The 16,297-nt window shown below is 38.2% G+C and overlaps 1 protein-coding gene across 2 annotated transcripts in view; it reads right to left on the reverse strand.

Annotated features, from left to right (window-relative positions):
- LOC127656369 (protein PALS2-like) overlaps positions 1-15,934 on the reverse strand; it is a 43,132-nt gene extending 27,198 nt beyond the window's left edge. Inside the window, exons 1-4 of one of the 2 annotated variants that reach the window (XM_052144673.1) lie at positions 15,855-15,934; positions 10,681-10,759; positions 9,840-9,941; positions 2,357-2,475 (exon numbers count right to left, since the gene is read on the reverse strand). In XM_052144673.1, coding sequence (XP_052000633.1) covers positions 2,357-2,475; positions 9,840-9,870 — 150 coding nt within the window. In that variant the 5' untranslated portion in view covers positions 9,871-9,941; positions 10,681-10,759; positions 15,855-15,934. The remainder of the gene's footprint in view (positions 1-2,356; positions 2,476-9,839; positions 9,942-10,680; positions 10,760-15,854) is intronic. The other variant, XM_052144674.1, reaches the window with a different exon arrangement.
- Between the last annotated feature and the right edge of the window lie 363 nt (positions 15,935-16,297).

Raw genomic sequence — 16,297 nt, forward strand, 5'->3', positions numbered from 1 at the left:
TTTGCGCCTCCGTGTTCCTTTGTGGCTGGAGGATTCTCCAGTTAAACAGCGGCCTGTAGAGGTGAATAATAATCTGGTGAAATATACAGTATTAACACCAATGAACAGGTGAAGCGAATAATGTTGATTGTCTCCTAACAAGGCCACGTCAAGGTCTGGGTAGATTAGATGGTAAGCAAACAATCAGTTCCCATAGTGTTGGAAACTTCTCAGAAAAGATCAGGAGATTTGGGTAAAGCAGAATTCTTTATTGTAGAAGATCACAAGGCATCAGTCTACAGGTCAGAATGTGATGTCTTGTGCAGCAGTCATCAAGTCTAACTAAGGGATGTTTACTTTGTATATTATAGGCATTCAGAGTCATTACTCAAATTTATTCATAATCAATCTGGCCCCTTTTCTTGTTGAACGAGATTGCCGAACTGAACAAATGACTTGCCTCATTCAGCCAGTCAGAAGATCCTCGTTCATGAAAAAGATCACAGAGTCATTTATTTAGTTCATGAACGAGTGTACCAGTAAACTCAGTTCGTTCATGAACATCTTGTGATGAGTAGGCTGCATCCGAAAACTTAGTCAACTGACTTGCTGCCTTATCAGTTTATGGACACTTTTCACACGTCCAAGTTAGTGAAGCGGAAGTCATCATAGTTGGATAAACTTGAATGGTGGGGAATAGGGGACCACAGCAAATATAACTTTTGATTTCCTGTTTGCTACAACAGCAAAAGAAAACAACCAATGATTACACTTTCACAGCTGCAAAAGAAGATACAAATATACACTGCTGGATAAAGCCTCATCGCAGCTGTGGTAAATATTTTTAAAATTGGGAATATAAAAAGAGTTTGCTACATTTACATTGTTAAAGAGTCATAACCACTGATCTATATATATATATAACTGGACTGCTCTTAGAATTCTAAACTGCCAGCAGTAGGTGAAGCTACCAGAAGTGCTCTGGCGGCCATCTTGCTATTCCCTACCGACAGAGGGCATCGTGGCATGTGCAGCATTTAACCGCGAAACAACACTCACTTAAGGATGTGGCTAAAGTGCCCACAGGTTGCAATTTATGACTATGTACATATTAAGCACACATTATCGTCATCCCCATGTAGATTGGGCATGACGATCATAATATTTAATAATCAAAAGTAAAAATACAACACCAAAGTGTATTAATACACCTTTTTAAAGCAAAGTTATCCAATGTTAGGGAATACCAAGATGGTGGCGCAGTAGCTTCACTGTTGTGACGTCATGAGCAATCCAGTTATATATATAGATCAGTGGTCATAACAGGTTTGTTAAAAGGGTCCATGGCTTAACAAACAGCATTTTTTGAATGAATAGAACAGTTTGAAAAGCACTTTATGTTCATCATACCTCCATATACAGCCTTCGACGGTAGCATTTTCCAGTTTTCGGACACAGCCATCTCATCTTGTTCAGACTCAAATGACATACTTGACTGGTTCAATAAAGGGTGTTTTCATTCAGAAAATGTGACATGCCTCATGATATGCTGCTTCACAGCCCACACTTGAATACTATTGGTTCATGCTATCATCAGTCTTTACAGGCATGACAAGCCCAAGTAGTTTAGTGCTTCAAACTAGATCTCATCGGCTTCAAAAGAGAGATGTCCGGGAACAAGAAATATCAAAGATTCAATGTACAGAGGTGAATAAGAACGTTTTGTTCACTTAAAAGATTCAGTCAAATGGACAGATTCATTCACAAACCAAACTTCACTAGTAAGGCAAGCCTAATAATAATTATTTTTACATTCTATAAATTGGTTGATTAATCGGTTATTTGCCTTTTACACCACCTTAGTTATTGGTCAACCTCTATTTTCAACTAGTTTTGTTACAGGACCTGGTTTTGTACATCAAGTGGTGATCCAAAACACTACCTAAATAGTTTAAAAGTAAAATAAACAAGCAAGCACATATAAAACACACATATTTTCTTTTATCATACAGTTTTGTTTTTGTTTTTCTACGATGAGGGCAAACCAAGCCATCTAGCAATGTTGGCATCTGCTCAATTTGGCTAGCTTCTATCAAGTCGCAGATTAATTTGCACCAAAACACCATAGAGTTTGATTGGATTCTCAGCCTTTGAGGTCAACAGATGTTTCCTTTTATCCATCCTAACGTTGCATGATTATATGGTTAATTTAATTTTATTATTTGCATAAAGCATTGTTTTTTTGTTGTTTGTGTTTTTTTCCGGTTGCAACCAACCAGCTGAGAACCAATGCCTCTAAAGTCTGTCATAGCCCAGAACACTGCTCTACAGTCAAGCTAAGGGAGAGAAAACAGAGGTTAGCAGAGTTAGCTTATACCTTAGCTAGGGAACAAACTATAGGGCTTTCCATAATGCCACGGAGGAAGATGAGGTCGATGTCTTTGGCTCCTGTTGAAGGGGGCAGCTCTTTGAGATTATCCAGCACCTGCTGCATGGCTAAGGGGCACACACATAACATGTATACAACACTAAAATACTTAAGATAAAAAAACAAAATAGTTTTGAAAATGGACTCAACATTAGAGGTTGACCGATATATCGGTTTTGCAGATTAATCAGCACCGATAACAGACTTCTAGAACAATCGTTATCAGCAAAAATCCACACTGATAGTTTTCTCCATTGCGCATAGGAAGGAACCACTGTCATTATACAGTATGAGAGCAGACTCTAGAGGCAAAATAAAATCTAGAACTTCACTGATGCCTTGTGGTGTTTGTTCTGACACGTGAGACTACACTCTGCATGGAGCGGAACACTTTAGCTGCATATTTAAAACATTAACAATGAAAAGGTATGTATACAATACACTACAGAACACTGTCATATTATTATAAAGTAAACAATTTGTTGACTAGACTAGCATTATTAGAGAACAGCAGTATGTTTGCAGACAAGGCTAAGACATTGCTAACATTAAAGCTAACCTCAAGCGTTTAGAACAATGTGACAAAAATGCATGCAAGTCCTACCCAAATGTTTAAATGTCACGATTGTTACCATCTATTAACATCTGTTTGCATTAGTTTATATTATGTGTTTGGTCCCGTTTATGCATTTGTTAGCCAGCCAAGTTGCATATTTAAAGCTAGTGACGTGAGAAAGCAAATTGATATCTTCATGCAGAAACAGAAATCAGAAACGCATCTAATTGAAATAAAAAAAAATATCACACATAGGCTGGACAGCTGCCCGTAAATGTTCTGTCGCACCACCGTCCGCAGTCGGCCTTTATCCTTCTCGGAGGCTTGATTAGCCTGATAAGCGGTCAGGTGTGTAAAATCACAACCCGGCCCGCCCTGTCACATCCCCCGGCATGACGTACATCCCCCCCCCCCTTTCCCTTGGGGAGGGCGTGCCTTTATGCCCCATCTGCCAGTAGGTCATCCCCACCTTCCTGAATTTGGGAGGGGACAGGGGGAGGGAAACAATAATGAAAAATAGGCGAGTACTCCCTGTAACAGTGTAGTTAACAAAAACAACAAAAAAAAAATGTAAAATTTAAAAGAGAGGGAAAAGGCCAACGCGGAGCGGCAGTGGGAGAGAGAGAAGAGAGCGAGAGAAAGAAAAAAAAACACTTATTCGCCGGTTCTCCGATACGCCGTAGCTTGGTCCTCGGCCACTCCTCCACCCTCTAACGGACGACAGCCGCACCTACCCGGGTGGATCGGAGGCAGTCCTCCGAGCCCCTGGCGGATGGAGCGCCCCGCCGCATTCTCGGGGAACAGAAGGGGTCTCCCCCGCCCCTGGCAGCAGTTCTCCCGCTCCAGGCGATCGGCAGTGTGCCCCTCCCCTCTCGCGGTCGGCAGTCTCAGACCCCGCCGCATTTCAGCGGCTGGTAGGGGTCTCCTCCACCCCTGTCAGCGGACCTGACCTCTCCAGGCGGTCGGTTAGGAGCCCCTTCTCCCCTCTTCCAGGCGGCTGGGCTCCTCCGTCCCCCAGCAGATGTCTGGGGCTGCTCCACTGAGGTGCATGTAGCGGTGAGAACTCCACTACGGCGTATCCCTCCTCCTTCCCCGGTTTGCCACCAGTGTAAAGGAAACAAGGGAAAGGAGGAGGCGAGAACCGGCTTGACAATATAAATAATAGTTTAATGAAGAAATAAATGAAAAACACACACATAGGATGGACTGCTGCCCGTAAAAGTTCTCTCTCTGTCGCACCACTGTCCGCAGTCGGCCTTTATCCCTCTCAGAGGCTTGATTAGCCTGATAAGGGGCCGGGTGAGTAAAATCACAACCCGGCCCTGCCTTCACCCTGTCGCATTGCGTTTGTCAGATTAAGCAATGAGTTTAAATGCTTTTTCAGGAAAGGAGTTCAACTGGGAAATGTGTGACTCGACATCCTTGCGTTCGGGTTCCAGTCTGTTGTGTTCCGTATGTTTGAACAGCCCCTTGCCTGTGCTCATAATCTGAGCCTCTTAACCCCCTAGTTCAGCCGAATACCACTGCTATTTGTGAATATTACTACTCTACATATAACTGTACTGAATAAAAAACAATGTGGCATTTTGCTGTTTTTTATAAGTGTGAGTCTGGAGTAGTAGGAATCATTGCAAGAGTAACACCATATTACATTGAAGCGCCATTTTTACATTTATAAATATTACATTTGAAAATATTTACAGAGTAAAACTTTATTAATTTTATGCATATTAAATGAAAATTAAATGCTCTTTTTTAACAGCCAGGATAGGAATGTTCTAAGCATTAATATAATGGTGCTGAATGGATTATGTATTTATTACACCCTCTTGTGGACTAAAGAAACACCACCAAATTTAAAAATCAGCTGACTTTAAAATTGGAATATTGGTACATATATATAAATATTTATATACTTCATTTAAAAAAGTGCAATACGCCTTGGTTCAGTCAGTACTGTTTATTTTTGTAATAATGTTCAGCACTATTTTACTATAATTGTTAATTTTTCATTCAGTATCTTAACATTATATTAAAACTATCGGTTGATTAATCAGTTATTGGCAGGTACTGCTCAACTTAGTTATCAGTATTGGTAAAAATACACTATTGGTCAACATCTGCCCCACATGGAATTGTAGATCGTTCTAAGAAGGACAAAGCATACTGTATACAGATTGAGATATGACCAATCAGCATACTGTAAATATTGAATGTTTATTCCAAACACAAAACTGTAGATATCTTTGTTTACACCCTTGTTTCCTTGTTTGGTTAAATTTTTAAGCATCTTCCACTTACGTGTGTACAGTATGGTGTGTTCTATAAATTTTACCATGGTGTATAGATTATACGCACACACTCACTGAGCACTTTATTAGGAACACCCCGTACACCTACAGTTGAAGTCAGAAGTTTACTTACACTTAGGTTGAAGTCATTAGAGCTCATTTTTTAACCCCTCCACCGATGTAATATTAGCAAACTATAGTTTTGGCAATTCGTTTAGGACATCTGCTTTGTACATGACACAAGTCATTTTTCCAACAATTGTTTACAGACAGATTTTTTCACTTTTAATTGACTATCACAATTCCAGTGGGTCTGAAGTTTACATACACCAAGTTAACTGTGCCTTTAAGGAGCTTGAAAAATTCCAGAAATATTATGTCAAAGCTAATTTTGATTGTGATAGACTAATTGGAGGTTTACCTGTGGATATATTTTAAGACCTACATTTAAACTCAGTGCCTCTTTGCTTAACATCATTGGAAAATCAAAAGAAATCAGCAAAGATCTCAGAAAAATTATTGTGGACCTCCACAATTCTGGTTAATCCTTGGGAGCAATTTCCAAATGCTTGAATGTACCACGTTCATCTGTTCATCTGTTCAAACAAATAGTACGCAAGTATTAACACCATGGGAACACGCAGCCATCATACCGCTCAGGAAGGAGATGCATTCTGTCTCCTAGAGATTAACATAGTTTGGTGCGAAAAGTGCAAATAAATCCCAGAACAACAGCAAAGGACCTTTTGAAGATGCTGGAGGAAACAAGTATCTATATCCACAGTAAAACGAGTCCTATATCAACTTAAAAGGCTGCTCAGCAAGGCAGAAGCCACTGCTCCAAAACCACCATAAGAAAAACAGACTACAGTTTGCACGTGCACATGGGACAAAGATCTTCCTTTTTGGAGAAATTTCCTCTGGTCTAATGAAATATAAATGTAACTGTTTAGCCATAATGACCATTGTTTTGTTTAGAGGAAAAAGTCTGAGGCTTGCAAGCCGAAGAACACCATACCAACCATGAAGCATGGGGCTGGCGGCATCATGTTGTGGAGGTGCTTTGCTGCAAGAGGGACTGGTGCACTTCACAAAATAGATAGAATCATGAGGAAGGAAAATTACAGTATGTGGATATATTGAAGCAACATCACAAGACATAAGCCAGGAAGTTAAAGTTCGGTCGCAAATGGGCCTTCCAAATGGACAATGACCCCAAGCATACCTCCGAAGTTGTGGCAAAATGGCTTAAGGACAACAAATTCAAGGTATTGGAGTGGCCATCATAAAGCCCTGACCTTAATACAATAGAACATTTGTGGGCAGAACTGAAAAAACGTGTGTGAGCAAGGAGGCCTATTAACCTGGCTCAGTTACACCAGCTATTATTCTGACATTTCACATTCTTAAAATAAAGTAGTGATCCAAACTGACCTAAGACTTAAGGAATTGTGAGTTTAAAGGTTTTTGGCAAAATTTTATGTAAACTTCTGACTTCAACTGTATAAATAAGCAATATGAAAAAAAGATTATTGTGGGAGTGAGAGGAGCTGGAAAGCAGAAAGTGGGGAAAAATGTCAATGCTCTATTCTCCTCATAATTTTGTTTATTTTGGTATGTCATTTTGCACATGTGAATTGTAAATTTACCCTTCATTTAGATTTTCATTTGTTTAATGGTGTTATAAACTCAAACAAACGTCCCTTTTTCAGGACACTGTATGAGCCTGTAAATCGGTCTTTATCATGGAATTTTACTGTGTTCAAAGGACTTATTCATTGTTTTACTCTCAATTTTGTAATATATATTGTGGTTTAATAGTGCAAATGTTTTTATTCATCATATTTATTGATTTCATTTTTAACTCTCATTTTAACTCATTATTATGTATTTATTCAAAGATTTTATATTTAAGAATGAGAGGTGAGTGTTAATTTTGTTTAAATAATGGTTTGTTCCAATTAGCAAAGGCGGGAAAATTGTGTATTTAAACCAGCTGCCACTAGAGGAGGGGAGGATATGGAGGATGAGTGTTTGAGCACATGGATAAGGATGTAGCACTGCTTGAGTGCAAATGTACTCTAGCCTCCATTGTTTAGTGAGGGGAGAAGGTATTGCACTTAGTACCAGAAACAGGGCTAGTTTTTAGACAGTTTTTTATGTAATCTTGTTATTATAAGTGCTTTTAAAACACTATTTATTTGCACATTTACACCTCTGCTGGATTAAACATCTTTTTTGGAAAGCTATACCTTATCTCTGGTGTGATTCTCCTTGTGACCGCTCTGGTCCTTATAATACTGTATTTTAAAGATAATTTTCTTTAACTTTAAACTGAACTTTACAGATATTTTTTTGTAAATGGTTTAAACCATGTTTTCCATGCTTGTTCAATGAACCATAAACAATTAATGAACATGCACCTGTTGAACGGTCATTAAGACAATAACAGCTTACAGATGGTAGTAGGGAATTAAGGTCAGCTATAAAAACTTAGGACACTACAGAGACCTTTCTACTGACTCTGAAAAACACCAAAATAAAGATGCCCAGGGTCCCTGCTCATCTGCATGGCATGCTGCATGGAGGCATGAGGAATGCAGATGTGGCCAGGGCAATAAATTGCAATGTCTGTACTGAGACAGCGCTACAGGGAGACAGACCATGAGTAACAACATCTGCACAGGAATGGTACATCCGAATATCACACCTGTGGTATGAGTACAACAACTTCCCGAGTTACACCAGGAATGCACAATCCCTCCATCAGTGCTCAGACTGTCCACAATAGACTGAAAGAGGTTGGACTGATGGCTTGTAGGTCTGTTATAAGGCAGGTCCTTACCAAATATCACCAGCAACATCGTCTATGGGCACAAACCCACCTTCGCCGGACCAGACAGGTGCTCTGGAGCTGGATCGATTTGGAGGTGGAGGGTCCATCATGCTCTGGGGCAGTGTGTCACAGCATTATCAGACTGAGTTTGTATTAATTGAAGGCAATCTCAATGATGTGCATTACAGGGAAGACATCCTCCTCCCTCATGTGGTACCCTTCCTGTAAGCTCATCCTGACATGACCCTCCAGCATGACAATACCACCAGCCATACTGCTCGTTCTGTGCATGATTTCCTGCAAGACAGGAATGTCAGTGTTCTGCCATGGCCAGCAAAGAGCCTGGATCTCAATCTCATTGAGCATATCTGGGACCTGTTGGAACGGAGGGTGAGGACTTGGGCCGTTCCCCCTAGAAATGTCTGGGAACTTTCAAGTGCCTTGGTAGAAGAGTGGGGTGACATCTCACAGCAAGGACTGACATCTTGTGCAGTCCATGAGGAGGAGCAGCCTTATACATGGGTTCTTTCACACTAACTAGTTGCCAAGCTCAGATAATGCACTGACTGGTCAATTGATAGTTTTAAATTGGTAGTTTTGCAAATCTCTACCTTTAACCTGCAAATGATATATTACAGATTGAAACCATTGTAATTTCAGACACATCCGTTCTTCAACAGACATTTCTTTCTAAGAAAAAGAAGTTATTTTTGTATCTTTTCAAGAAGTTTTTATATCAAAACATCAAAATCACAATACTTACAGAATTGCAATATCTTTGTAATATCGAATCGGAGTTCTGTGGCAATTTCCAGCCCTATATATTAGGACCATAGTGTTCCTAATAAAGTGCTCAGTGAGTGTATATAAATACAGTATTTCACCAGTTTACAAAATGTCTGTTTTATCATCCGCCAGGCAAAGACTGCAAGCTTTATTTTGTCCAAACACATAAAAGGGTTATGTCATGAGGAATACAATTAAGCCTAACTATTCCTGAAGATCTAAGTGAACCCATCTGGACTATTCTGAATGTTTTTTTGTATATAAACATTTACTACACATATATCTTTGATTGTTGTCATTTACCTCGCACACTTTGGAAAGGAACGGTTATTGAAGGATTGGGCAGTTAAAAACACTTGGAAAACAGCAAAACAGTATGTAAACAGTCTAATTCATGAATCTTTTATATGTCATGACTGTTTGATTGTTTATGGTGCTGCATGTTAAAATTGTGCTTAAGATGAACAGTTTACTATATTCGGATGCAATGTTTTGGATGTGCATTGTGTAAACCCTCAAAATGTAGTTTTATAAGGTTGTGAATCATTCTCTTCTGATTGAAATTTGGCTGTATTTGAGGGGCTGCACGATGTTAGCCAATCATCACAGTGGGCGTTTATGTATACATTTTAAGGAGGCGCTTAGGTCAAAACCGAGCGTTTCAGACAGAGGGACAAAAAACAGTGTGAAAAATTATCATATATTATTAAATTATGACTGTTTTGGTGCAAAAAACAAAACAAAAATTTACTTACATTATCAGTGAACCTCAGGGAAGAAAATAAAATGATAAAAAAATAACCCCTTTAAGAGTTACGAATTTGAGAGAAAAAAAACTGAAGTATAAGCAACAGTAATAATGATGCTTACTTACCAAGCAACACAGACCCACTTTATATTATATTGTATTCTACTGATATATAAAGCATTCCATAAACCTATAAGAGACTCAAAGGTGCTTACCTGTGCCAGACCTGGCATTGGAAACAGTCATTATTCCTATTTCACAGGGCAAGCTCACGACTTTGACAAAAACTGTCCTCAATAGCAATGAGAACCATGCACCTGCGGGACAGATCAGAATGCTTTTTCAGAGAGACAAGGATGTGAATGTTCTGTGCCACTTTTCCATTTGCACTCATAATAGAATGACATGGTCACAAAGTTACAGTTAATTACAGTTTTTCCATGTTGTGTCTGCTTAGTGCCCTATAAATCATTTATTTGATCAGCCTTTTTTTTTTACTTTGAAATTCTGAAAATACTTTCACAGTTTTAGTGGCTCCTTGAAACTATTGGGACTTTACACAAAACAGATCAACTTTACACACAACTAGAGATGTCCCGATCGATCAGCAGCTGATCAAAATCAGCCGATATTCGTCTTAAATCCGATCACGCCTAGATTTAGGGCCGATATTTTTAGCTAAAGACATCTTTTTGTTACTTAGTTATATTTGTAAACAAACAAAAAAAACAGTCTGCAGCTCTATTATCTAGGCAAATACAAGTATTGGATCAGAAAATTTTACATTTAAATATTGGATCGGGGGCCAAAAAAGCTGATTGGGACATCCCTACACACAACAGTCCCTCCATAGGATTCAATGATATTCTGCAAACAAATCCTGGCTCAGTTTTTGCCAATTCAGTGAGCACTGCTGATATTCCAGATATTTTTTTTATGTACAGTACACCAAAACCCCAGTATTTTTGTAAGAAGACAGTAAGTCTGTTTGCCTTGAAAATTTAATTCCTGATTGAGAGCTGATATAATGACTGCACGTTATTTATAATAACTCACTTGCAAAATAAATGTCAGTGCAGTTCACAGAAGTTCTGCTCACTCTCTTCTCATGTGGAGTTCATGGAGACAGCAAAACCTGCAAGGGAAAGGTTAAAGTTAAGTCAGTAAAAAGTGCAAAAGCAAAGTTTAAAGCAGCTAAGCAGCCCACCTGCAAGTAATGCATCCACACATCACTACACTAACACTTTAACCATATTTACAGAGGAAAAAGTAAATTTGCAACTATCAAACATATGAAAATGCCTTGAAATTTGAATTGTAATAAATGTGTCATATGCATATCTGATTTTGTGGTCTGGAAGTTATATTGACTCCCATATACCAATATTTGAGGAACATTTAACAATTTAGAAGACCCTTTTGGATAAACTTCATTTCACGGGGAGCCTACTAAATTCTGAAATGCTAATAAAGTTAAAAGTGGTTTACTATACATAGAAAGGCCAAGAAATAGTAATGTCCCATTTAAAGCTAGATTTTCCATAAACAGACATCTCAACCATATTGTAATTTCATATCTTCTAGAAAAAGGTATTAACAAAGTTTGGAGGTTAGATGTCCATTAAATTGGATAAAATACACTTCCTGGCTAAAAAAAAAAAAGTATCATACTGCAATATTTAGTTGGAAAACCTTTAGCTTTTATTATGGCATGCATTTGTCATGGCATTGTTTTGACAACCTTATGCACCATCACAACATTTATTTCCATCCAGAGTTGCATTCGTTTTTGGCCGAGATCTTGCAATGAGGATGGGAGAGTCAAGCCTCTCTAGAAAGTCTTCTGCAGCACATCCCAAATACTTTCAATGGAATTAATGTCAGAACTCTGTGCTGGCCAATTCATGGGTTAAAATTATTCCTTGTGCTCTCTGAACCACTCTGTCACAATTTGAGCCCGATGAATCTTGGCATTGTCATCCTATAATATGCCCGTGCCGTCAGGGAAGAAAAAATCTATTGATGGGATAACCTGGTCATTCAGTGCATTCAGGTAGTCAGCTGACTTCATTTTATTGCTGCATAATGTTACTGAGCCTAGACATGACCAATTGAAGCAACCCCAGATCATAAGCCTCCAGAGGTTTGTACGGCGGGCATATGCATGACGGGTGCATCGCTTCATGTGTTTCCCTTCTTACCCTGACACGTCAATTGCTTTGGAATAGGGTAAATCTGGACTCATCAGACCACATGACCTTTTTCCATTGCTCTGCAGTCCAATCTGTACGCTCCTTAGCAAACTGAAGTCGTTTTTCCGATTAGCCTCAATAACAAGTGTCTTTCTTGTGGTGACACAGCTGTTTAGTCCCAATCCTGCAAGTTTTTGTCACATTGTGCATGTGGAAATGCTCTTACTTTCAATATTAAACACAGCTGTGAATTCTACTGTTGATTTTTTACAATGTGACTTCAAGTGTTTTAGTGATCTCTTATCACAATCATTCAAGATTTTTTTTTCTGGCCACATTTCATCCGCGAAGCTGACGGTTCACCACTAGGTTCACCAGGTTTTAATAATGAGTTGGACAGTTCTTAACCCAAATCCAGTGGTTTCAGCAACTCCTTAGTTGTTTTCTTTATTTGATGCAGGTCAATAATTTGCCTCTTCTGAAACACAGTTACATATTCTCCATGACCACTGGATACATCTTCCGACATGGTTGTTTAAGAAATGAGAAGCTACACACTGCATCAGTTAGGGTTAAAAGAATTGTTGCCAGCTGAAAGATATTAATAACTGCTTATTTAAATCCAAACAGTGACTTTTTTTTTTTTGGCCAGGCAGTGTATTTTTTCCTTTGGCTCCTTCCTATAGGGTGAATGTTGAAGGCTTAAGGGTTTAACAGGACCTCATCGCAATGTTAATAAATTACTACATAAATGTGGTTAATAAACTATTATTATTATTGTTAATATTATTTAAAAATATATGTACATAAATATGTCTTAATAAGCTTAATAATCATTTATTATTGGGTTCCAAAACAAATTATGAAAAGTGGGCTAAGACTCATTCACAAAGTGGACAAAAACAGGTACATAGTGAACAGACACAATGTGAAGTTAATCTAAGCTGTTTTTACCCCCTTTGTTGCACTATTTTTTATTTAAGTCTGGTTCTTTTAAGAGGACTAAAATGTGAACATCCTTTCTTAAACAGTAGGCAATTTCTATTGGCATTTAGCATGTTTGCCCATAACTCATTTTGATCAAAAGCAAACATGGTAACACTTTGTCCTTGTTATGCATATTACAAGTATTGACTACAGTAATGACAGTAAATTATGCATAATTACAAGTAACTTACACTAATACAAACCCTAACCCTAAACCTATAGTACATGTTGTTAAATAGTATTACTTAGTACTTACTTGTGTAATTACACTGTAACAAGGACACTGGAAGTGTAACCACAAACACATGATTTCAAATGTTAATAATCAAATTGCAGTTTACATCATAATTAGCACATTATTTTTCAAAATAATTATGATTGCTTTTTTTTATTCTAATTAGATTTTTTGTCCACAAGAGCCGTGGGCGTCGTATAGCAGGTGTATAAAATGCCATGATTCTGACTGGTTGAGGAAGTACAACGGCAACATCATGTGAATATTACAGGTTAAGGATAGGTGAGGAAGTGTACTTGCATTATGGGTAATAACATGATCAAGATTGCAGGTGATTAAACAAAAGTCAGGTTTATGGTCCTATCATGCTGACACTTACAAATAATTTATTTTCCTCAGGAAGACACTTATGCTGCAGCTTATAGGAACAGTCAAGTCTCATTTTGAAGCCCATCATCACTTCTGTAAATCACTGGTTATTTAAAGTGAAAGGAGGCATCAGGTGCTGACTCCATCTCTGTTCTGTGAAATTCTGTGAATCATACTGTACATTACGTGCTGTTGCACAGTCTGGTGTTGACTAGTATGTTCACACTAATAGCTGCAGGCCAAAAGGCTGAAGAGAGCAGAACTAGGCCAAGGTGTTTCAAAGTGAAGGCACATGATTTAGAAAAGCCAACATTATGAAATATGGAAACATTAAAGGTTTTTTCAAGCTGTTATTGGTTCAAACTCAAAGGAGGCCATGTAGGCTATTAGCTAAAACAAGTGGTTCATGACCCCTCTGCAGTGACTGGTCTACCATACAAAACCCAAGATACATTTATGGCAATAGGACAAAACCTTTATTCTCTAAAAATAAGAAGTCATTTCAAACTCATTAAATAACCTTTTTGTCAACCTCTAAACCACATAAAGGCTGATACGCTGTCAATCCTTTTCAGGATTACCAACCTTTTATATGATATGATTTGATAAACTTCAACTTCTCACCCACATCCAACAGAAACTTAGTCAACTTCAAATGCATTCAAGTTCAATACGTTTTATTACTCAATAATTCATAAATCTGCTACATGTGCCGCATTGACATTCACCTATTGCAATACAGAGGAAGTTTACGGTTCAATTATTTACGACCAATAATGACAACTAAAAATGATAGAATATTAGGTGTACTTTTTAACTGCACTGTTGCTTATCTTGGAAAAAAATGTGGTCTCATTTGTACTAACAACCTTATTAACAGATACAATTTAAATACTGAAATTCACCTTAAAGTCAAACAGCTGAAAAATACATCCGGTGATGTGCTTTAAATGAATATTCAGGGTTCGGTACAAGTTAAGCTCAATCAAGAGCATTTGCGGCATAATACCACAAAAAATTATTTCAACTCGTCCCTCCTTTTCTTTAAAAAAAAGCAAAAATCTGGGTTACAGTCTTAACAGTGAGTCACATACAATGGGGGGCCAAGTGAATGGGTGCCAATCCATAAATGTTAAAATACTCACTTTTCAAAAGTATAGTCACAAGACATAAACATGTGTGTTAACATGATTTTAGTGTTTCATAACTTTTTCTGTGTAAAGTTATGGCCAATTTCACATTGTCAAAAGGTGAACAAATCCTAAAACAACTGTAAAAATTATGATTTAAACAACTTTACAGCTGAAATAACACATGCAATTTAACTGAAAAATTAATGAAAGGTGCTTTTATAAAACTGCGTCATATTTCAGCCTTTAAACCCTCCAAAAATTGGCCCCATTCACTTCCATTTTAAGTGCTTCACCGTATATCCTCCACTTTTACTTTATTCAAAGTTTTTTTTCTGGTATTCAATATTATGCCACAAATGCTGTTGATTGAACCTAACTTGAACTGAACCCAGAATATTCTTTTAATATAATTTGTCCATGTGAATTAAAGCATATACAAGTAAACAAGCAGGTTATTGCTGAATATAAAATGAAACTGCAGTTGTGAAGCTCTGATACAAACAAACAGACAGTGAACATTAAACAATAACCACATTATCATTTTACACTTATTGGCTTCAACGTGCTTGACTGCTGGTGCTTGTTTTGAGATCTCCATAGATTTTGTACAAGACACAACAAAGAAAAATCCCATATGGCTAAGAAGCAAAATTGACGAAATTCACAAATGCATTTGTAATAAGTGTTGTAAATGAGTTATAACAACGGAAAAAGTCTTGAATAGAGCTGCTCTCATTGTTGTATGCAACTCGCTCGTCCATTCAAGCTACGAGGCAATGACAAGTCCTTTGCAGCTACTTTTCCAGCGCCCATAAAATGACATTTAGATTATGCCGTTCCAGTTATGCTGAACCTGGGCACGTAACATTACTTCCGTAAATGTTTATGATAACAACATGAGCGCACATGCGGCCCATTCAACTTGCAGGAAACTGCAATCGCATGGGACGCACAAAGCACATTGCTCGCGCTGTGCTAGTATCGCTTTTCAAGTGTCTGTAGTCATTATTTCCTCAAATATAAAGTTACAATCGTCGAGGTCACTCTTTCACGGTTCATAATCGCGATTATTTCATTCATGGTTTGAGCTGACAGCAACAGTTAGCTGTAACAGTGTAGCCACGGAGCGCTAGCGGCAATCAGCTGTTTATTATTAGACGGCTAACTGGATTTAGCAGGTTAGCGCTCCAATCAAAAGTGTCCCCAGTGTGAGACAGCTGTATAGACAGCCACGTGTAGACCCCTCAATGATCTGCATTGCTCACACAAACCCACACCTACAATCACAAGAGATCCACGTTCATCGTGACTTACCTCACTGACCCCCCTCGGTGGACCAGTGTCCTGGTGCGAAATTTAAAGTCCCATGAATTTCCTAAGCAGGCAGAACGACACACCCTCTCTCTCTCTCTCTCTCTCTCTCTCTCAGTGCTGTATATGTCAGTCAAGATGTTCAGACCTGCCCATTTCGATGACGTCTGAGTGGAATGGCCAATCAGTGCCATGGAATATAAAGGGCTGCTCTGTATGAATACTATAATAAATGTGAATGTGCGACTCATTTGAGAAATATGTGAGAGGATGTCTTTATTTCCTCACCCCATTAAACTCGGTTAGTTAAGGGTGTGCCATAACAATTTATTGAATATTGATGTTATAATTTTCCTAAACATTTAAATACTTTTGACAGATGGTAATTGAGATTCCCTTTAAATAAATATTCTGGGTTCAATACAATTTAAGCTCAATCGAGCATT

The sequence above is a fragment of the Xyrauchen texanus genome, chromosome 15 (genome assembly GCF_025860055.1).
Source record: "Xyrauchen texanus isolate HMW12.3.18 chromosome 15, RBS_HiC_50CHRs, whole genome shotgun sequence".
Taxonomy (NCBI): Eukaryota; Metazoa; Chordata; class Actinopteri; order Cypriniformes; family Catostomidae; genus Xyrauchen; species Xyrauchen texanus.